Source organism: Theobroma cacao, chromosome 9, assembly GCF_053813885.1.
Source record: "Theobroma cacao isolate CCN51 chromosome 9, ASM5381388v1, whole genome shotgun sequence".
Taxonomy (NCBI): domain Eukaryota; kingdom Viridiplantae; phylum Streptophyta; class Magnoliopsida; order Malvales; family Malvaceae; genus Theobroma; species Theobroma cacao.
In genome coordinates, this window is record NC_142647.1 from 16,911,307 (window position 1) to 16,918,654 (window position 7,348).

At 35.4% G+C, this 7,348-nt stretch overlaps 1 protein-coding gene and 1 non-coding gene across 2 annotated transcripts; one reads left to right on the plus strand and one right to left on the minus strand.

The window, feature by feature from the left end:
* Positions 1–217: 217 nt before the first annotated feature.
* On the minus strand, positions 218–7,070 carry LOC108663249 (uncharacterized). The gene is made up of 10 exons (XM_088809682.1): positions 6,974–7,070; positions 6,269–6,376; positions 5,293–5,769; positions 3,944–4,198; positions 3,486–3,748; positions 2,960–3,092; positions 2,208–2,480; positions 921–955; positions 505–581; positions 218–386 (listed from the first exon to the last, which is right to left on the minus strand). Exons 1-10 carry the CDS (start codon positions 7,068–7,070, stop codon positions 218–220), a joined length of 1,887 nt encoding a protein of 628 aa, XP_088665808.1.
* On the plus strand, positions 6,538–6,644 carry LOC148760794 (small nucleolar RNA R71). The gene has a single exon (XR_016028688.1). It is a non-coding gene; the product is annotated as a small nucleolar RNA R71 (small nucleolar RNA).
* Positions 7,071–7,348: the final 278 nt, after the last annotated feature.

Below are 7,348 nucleotides of genomic sequence, written 5' to 3' on the forward strand. Positions count from 1 at the left end.
AATGGCATAAATGAGAACTACGCGATCCCTCATGACACCACTGATATGAGTGGACGGGGAGTAATTGCGCCGCTACAAAGTGTAACCAAACTTTTAGCTCCTTTTTCATAGCATTTCGTTTAAATGAAACGGGCTCACCATGTGAGGTCTTCCATTGGGCTCCCTTAACACAAAGCGTCGATATAATCTCATTGTAATCTTGATGATCGCCCAAGTACTACCCATATTCATCATTCTCAATATTGGGGGTTCTAAAAAATGCATTGATAACTTGACTGTGAAAAGGGACTTGTTTGCCACGGACAAACGCAACACTATCAACATGCTCAACAGCATTTGCATAAAACTCCCGAACTACAGGCATGACCACCGCTTCAGGTTGGTCACTAATTAACTGTCAATGTTTGTCTTGAAGCATGTCATGATTCTCCTTATAAGGATAGGGATATCTATCCCTCGTTCAGGAATTGGCACTTTGTTGATCAACGATGTATGATATCTCACAGAGGCATCGGCAGAGATGAACTTTGATCTATCAAAGGTGCCATTGGAGCTTGGTTTGGATCATTTGGGTGCCATTCCTACAAAAGAAATTCAATTATCAAAACACATCCAGAGTAAAAGTATGCAAGTAGTGTTGCGTGCATAACCATGAAAATTTGAGAGATCCAGAGGCACTAATTTAATTAATTTCTGTCCAATTCAATAATTCCATTTACCATCTTTCTCCTTAAGATGCAGCATAAATTCTCTATTCCTCACACATTCATATAGCATTCTCATAATCATAGATTTCACCATGCAACAGTCCAAAAAAAAGTAAAAATAAAATAAAATAATTATATGGCATTGCACTCATCCAAAATTATCAATGACTACATGTTTATGCACCAACAAGTCCATAATTTATTTCTACTTGCCCCACCCATCAGCAAAAATGTAATAAACCCAACATCTACTCACATCAACAAACATTTAACAATTATATTTGCAGCAAAGAAAAAGTCCATGAATCCATTAAGCGGGCAACAAGAATTTGGCACTAATCATAAAAATTTTATGCACTTCAAGCATAAACCATGAAAGAGTAGGAAAACCCATGAATAAACCTACACAATGGACTTATTCAATCATAAAATTTGATGATGACCCTTTTGTCACACAATAATCTTTCTCTTACTAGACAAAAATCAAATATGTGATAGAGAGAGAGAGATAGAGCTCGCCTTGAGGGAGGATTGAAGGCAAGGCCAAAAAAAAAAAAAAGTATGGAAAAGATGCAAAAATTATAAATGAAGAAAAAGAAAAAAAATTTTGTTGTTTTGTTGTTTTTTTTTTATGTAAGGAATGGAGGCAAAATTTTTGAAAGAGGAGAGGAAGAAGGTGGCTAGAAAAGAAGAAGAATGAAAGAGTTAAAAAAAAAGGTCTTTATAGGGTTGGGGCTAGGCCCCGATCAAGCTTCGCAGCTCTTACCTGTTCACACCCGAAGCATTACGCTTCGAGTTTTAGCGCTGTGGCGCTCAAATGTTCTGCCTGTTTCCTACTTTTTCTAGCACTGCGGCTCTTTCTTTGAGGGTTGTGGCGCCGAAACATTCTATTTCAACCCTTTTTTTTATTTTCAAGGCCGCAACACTCAATTTTCAGAGTCGAGGCTCAGCTTACCCTTTTTTTTTGAATTTTTTGAAAATTTTTTTGAAACTAATTACCTACAAAGGAAAAAAATTAGATTAAAAGAGATAAATTAAAAAGCATTAAATAAAATAAAGATGAAAATAAGTAAGGTTAAGAAGCTTGGGTTGCCTCTTAAGAAGCGCTTCATTTATAGTCTTCGGCTGGACTGACTTAGACTCTAGGCCATGTCAAGCAAGTGTATTGAGGACTTTTGATAATTGATTTTTCCTCCCCAATAATGCTTCAATCTTTGTCCATTGACTTTAAATTTTTGACCATCTGTCCCCCTAACTTCTATTGCTCAATGTGGAAATACCTCATTAACAATGAAAAGACCAAACCACCTTCATTTGAGCTTTCCCAAAAATAATTTTAAGCAAGAATTATCGAGCAACATTGATTGTGCTAGCTCAAAGCTTCTTTCCACTATCTTCTTATCATGCCATTGCTTTGTTTTCTCTTTGTAGAGTTTGGCATTCTCATAAGCTTGAAGGCAAAATTCATCAAGTTCATTTAATTGCAACAACCTTGCTCACCTGCTGCTTGTAAATCAAAATTTAACTTCTTCGCGGCCCAATAAGCTTCTTGTTCAAGTTCCACCAGTAAGTGACAAGCTTTGCCAAAGACCAACTTATATGGAGACATGCCAATTTGGGTATTGTAAGTAGTCCTATATGCCCACAATGCATCATCCAATCTTTTTGCCCAATCTTTTCTTGTGGGACACACTATTTTCTCCAAAATCCTCTTGATTTCTCTATTTGATACTTTCGCTTGGCCACTAGTTTGAGGATGGTACGCAGTTGCAACTTTGTGTTTAACTTCATATTTTGCCAGAAGTGCATCAAAATACTTGTTACAAAAGTGACTCCCCTCATCACTAATAATTACCGTTAGAGTGCCAAATCGAGTGAAAATATTCTTCTTAATGAAATTCATCACCACCTTTGAACATTATGAGGAAAGGCTGCCGCTTCAACCCACTTGGAAACATAATCAATAGCAAGCAAAATGTATTTGTTGTTGTATGAAAATATGAATGGACCCATGAAGTTAATACCCCATACATAAAAAATTTCTATCTCCAATATGTTGTTGAGAGGCATTTCATGTTGCCTTGTGATATTACCCACTCTTTGGCACCTGTCAGAATGCAAAACAAAATTGTGAGCATCTTTAAATAATGTAGGCCAATACAAACCTAATTGGAGGACTTTAGCAGCGGTCCTTGTTCTTTTAAAATGTTCTCCATAATCTGAAGAATGGTAATGGTGAAGCACACTTTGACTTTCTTCTTTCGGGACACATTTTCTAAAGATCTGATCTTTACACTGCTTGAACAAGTAAGGCTCATCCCAAAAATAAAATTTGACATCATGCAAAAATTTATTTTTCTGATGAAAATTTAAATCAGGGGGAATAATATTGCTTACCAGATAATTCACGACATCAGCATACCAAGGAAGTGATTTCTTACCAACTTGAAGGATTTATTCATCAGGAAACATCTCCTTGATTAAAGTTGAATCCTTACCTTAAGCTTCCATCTCTAATCTTGAGCGGTGGTTTGCCACTTGATTTTCTGTTCCTTTTTTGTCACGAATCTCTAGATCAAACTCTTGTAGCAAAAAAATCCACCTTATCAATCTTTGTTTAGCATCCTTCTTGGTAATCAAATATTTGATAGTTGAATGGTCAGTGTACACTATCACCTTTGTCCCCCCAAGATATGAGTGAAATTTGTCAAAAGAAAAAGCTACAGCCAAGAGCTCCTTTTCTATTGTGGTATAATTTTTCTGGGCCTCATTCAAAGTCTTGCTAGCATAATAGATGGAATGAAAGATTTTATCCTTCCTGTGTCCCAAAATAGCTCCCACCGTATAATCACTTGCATCACACATTAGTTCCAAAGGGAGAGTCCAAACGGGACTAATTATGATAGGTGCAGATATTAATATTTTCTTTAATTCATCAAAAGCAACAAGATATTCATTATCAAACTTAAATGGCACTTCTTTTTCCAATAAATTGCAAAGTGGTTTAGAAATTTTTGAAAAGTCTTTAATAAATCTTCTATAAAAACCAACATGACCAAGAAAACTTCTAATACCTTTGACATTTGTTGGAGGTGGTAATTTCTCAATTGCTTCAATTTTTGCTTTATCTACCTCAATGTTGCTACTAAAGATCTTGTGCCAAAGAACAATACCTTCTCGCACCATGAAGTGACATTTCTCTCAATTAAACACCAAATTTGTTTCTTCACATTTCTTGAGTACCCTAGCAAGATTTAAGAGACAATTATCAAAATTATTTCCAAAGACAGAAAAATCATCTATAAATACCTTTAAACATTTCTCCACCATGTTTGTGAATATAGCCATCATACATCTCTGAAAGGTGGCAGGTGCATTACATAATCCAAATGGCATTCTTCTAAAAGAAAAAGTGCCATAAGGACATGTAAATGTAGTCTTTTCTTGATCTTCAGGAGCAATAGCAATTTGGTTATAACCAGAATAACCATCTAGAAAGCAATAATATTCCTTACCAGCCAAGCGATCCAATATTTGATCAATGAATGGAAGAGGGAAGTGATATTTCCTTGTAGCTTTGTTGAGCTTGCGGTAGTCCATGCACACTTTCCATCCAGTCACATTTCTTGTTGGAATGAGCTCATTGTTGTCATTGGCAACCACAATCATTCCTCATTTCTCAAGAACACATTGAACTAGACTTACGAGTGAGTTATCAGAGATAGGATAAATTATTCCAACATCCAACCACTTGATGATTTCTTTCTTGACTACTTCTTTCATGATGGGATTCAATCTTATTTACTGTTCAATTGTGGCTTTGTGATTTTCTTCAAGGAGAATTTTGTGCATGCAAACAGAAGGGCTAATTCCCTTAATATCAGCTATGGTCCACCCTATTGCTTTCTTGAATTCTCTAAGTGTCCACAATAACTTCTTCTCTTGCATGTTTGTTAGAGAGGTAGAAATAATAACAGGAAAAGTAGAAAATTTTCCAAGAAAAGCATACCTCAAATGTGCAGGTAGAGGTTTGAGTTCCAAAGTAGGTGGTTCCTCAATAGAAGGCTTAAAAGTTGGCGTTAAAGAAGCTGAAACATTTAAAGACTCATATTGATGATTAGTTCTAAGTCTGGAGTGAGCATTTAACAAATTTGAATATTCAATAAATTCATCATCATCCCTATCAGAATTAGCAACTAAACATGCTTCAAGAGGATCATTGGGATTTTTTTCTAAGAAAGCATCTTGTGTAAAGTTATTTACCCACACTCACAGAAAAGCAGTCTTCAGATGTCATAGGCAATTTTAAAGCTTTGAAAATATTAAATGTTACCTATTGGTCTTGAAATCTTAAATTGAGCTCACATTTTTCAACATCAATCAAAGCTCTAGCAATTGCTAAGAATGGCCTCCCAAGGATGATTGGAATTTTCCTATCTTCTTCCATGTCAAGAATTTTAAAATTAACTGAAAAAAAAAAATTTATCTACCTTGACAAGAACATATTCAATAATTCCTTTTGGGTACACATAAGAACGATCAGCTAGTTGCAAAGTAACAAAAGTGGGTTTGCATTCTCCTAAACCAAGTTTCTCAAAAATTGACCAAAGCATTAAATTGATACTTGCACCTAAATCACTCGACGCTTTTGCAAAAAATAAATTACCAATAGTGTAAGGGATTGTGAAACTACCTGGATCTTTGAGTTTTGGTGGTAGTTTATTTTGGAGAATTGCACTAGACTCTTCTATAAGGGAGACTATTTCAAACTCACTTAGCTTTCTCTTTTTGGAAAGGATGTCCTTCAAGAACTTGACATAGTTGGGCATTTGTTCCAAAGCTTCAGCAAAAGGAATATTTATGTGTAATTTCTTGAAGACATTGAGGAACTTCTGAAATTGCTTTTCAAGCTTTTGCTTTTGGAGCTTTTGGGGAAAAGGTGGTGGAGGATGGATGACTTGAAAAGTTCTTTGATTTTCAGCCTTGTCATCTTCTTTCTGTTTAATTTCATTTTCTATCTCACACATTCCTTCCTTATCAACATGTTCATTCTCAGATTCAACTGCTTTTTCATTCACCCCTTTAATCTTTTTTTCACTCCTTAAAGTGATTGCTTGGCATTGTTCCTTACCTTTAGGATTGATTTGTGTGTCACTGGGTAAGGAATCTTGAGGTCTATTGTTGATGGAGTTTGCAAGCTATCCCACTTGGGTCTCAAGATTTCTCAAAGAGGCTCCTTGATTTTGAATTATAACATCAATGTTGGATATATATTGCAAGAAAAGTTCTTCCAATTGGGACTTCTTTTCAGGAATTTATGGTCTAGCTTGTTGTTGAAAACTAGGAGGCATGATGGGTTTTGGAATGGAAGGCTCTGCATTGTTATTCCATGAAAAGTTGGGGTGGTTTCTCCAACCAGGATTATAAGTATTGGACTATGGGTTATTTTGCTGTCTATTGAAGTTCCCCACAAATTGGACTGAGTCAGAATTGTATAGACATTGTTCATTTGAATGGCCATTTCCGGACATCTCACAAACTACAAATGAATTTTGAACTACATGAACTCCCAATGTTAAACTTCTTAGACAGTGCAGCCACTTGAGCAGTTAAGGTGTTAGGTTCATCAATTTCATAAGCTCCAACAGCTTTTCTTGGACTAGAGCTTTCTGAAGGCCATTGATAATTATTTGAGGCCATATCTTCCAACAAATTATAAGCATCTGCAACATTCTTACTCATTAATGCCCCACCAGCAACAGCATCAATTGCGATTTTTATTGACCCAACCAGCCCATTGTAGAATGTTTGAACTTGCGACCAATTAGGAATCCCATGATATGCACATATTCTCAGTAGTTCTTTAAACTTCTCCCAAGCTTCATATAACGACTCACCATCAAATTGTGTGAATGAGGTGATATCGTTCCTCATTTTTACAGTCTTGGTAGGAAAAATAAATTTTGCTAGAAACTTTTGTGGCAAGTCTTCCCATGTAGTGATAGACCCATTAGGTAGTGAATTAAGCCAGCTTTTTGCTTTATCCCTCAGAAAAAACGAAAATTGTCTTAATCTATTAGCATCATAAGTTACTCCATTGTATATAAAGGTATCGTAAATCTCCAGGAAATTAACCAAATGAGAATTAGGATCATCACTGGGTAACCCACCAAACTAGACTGAAGATTGAATCATCTTAATGTAAGCTGGTTTAATTTCGAAATTATTTGCATTGATGGAAGGTCTTATAATGCTTTGGTGCAAACCTTGCAAAAGAGGAACAACATAATCCCACAGTGCTCTATTTGCTTCAAGAACCAGATTAATGGCATTATTGCCATTGTTATTGCTATCCTCAACCATTTTCTGATTTAAAGCTGCAATTTGTAAAATCTCTCTTCAACGTCTTCTGAAAGTTTTTTCTATCTCTTGATCAAAAGGAACAAGATTCAAGTTGTTTCTTCTTTGCATACAATGACCAAAGATATATTCAAGCAAACAAAATCTAATATTAAAACAAGAAAAATAAAATTTGAAATAAGACTAAATTGCTTGGTATTAGTATTAGTATAAATTCTAGAAACAATTCCTTGGCAACGTGCCAAAAACTTGTTAGTTAAAAGTCTACTACGTAAGTATAC

What these genes read in the sequence shown, in the direction of transcription:
- LOC108663249 (XM_088809682.1), bottom strand. Translation starts at nt 7,070, where the DNA reads ATGGTTGAGGATAGCAATAACAATGGCAATAATGCCATTAATCTGGTT. An exon ending in GTCAATTTTTGAGAAACTTG is followed by an intron (nt 4,199 to 5,292) that starts GTTTAGGAGAAT and finishes ATTGCTTTCTAG; the next exon opens with ATGGTTATTCTGGTTATAAC. An exon ending in AAATCTTGCTAGGGTACTCA is followed by an intron (nt 3,749 to 3,943) that starts AGAAATGTGAAG and finishes ATGTTGGTTTTT; the next exon opens with ATAGAAGATTTATTAAAGAC.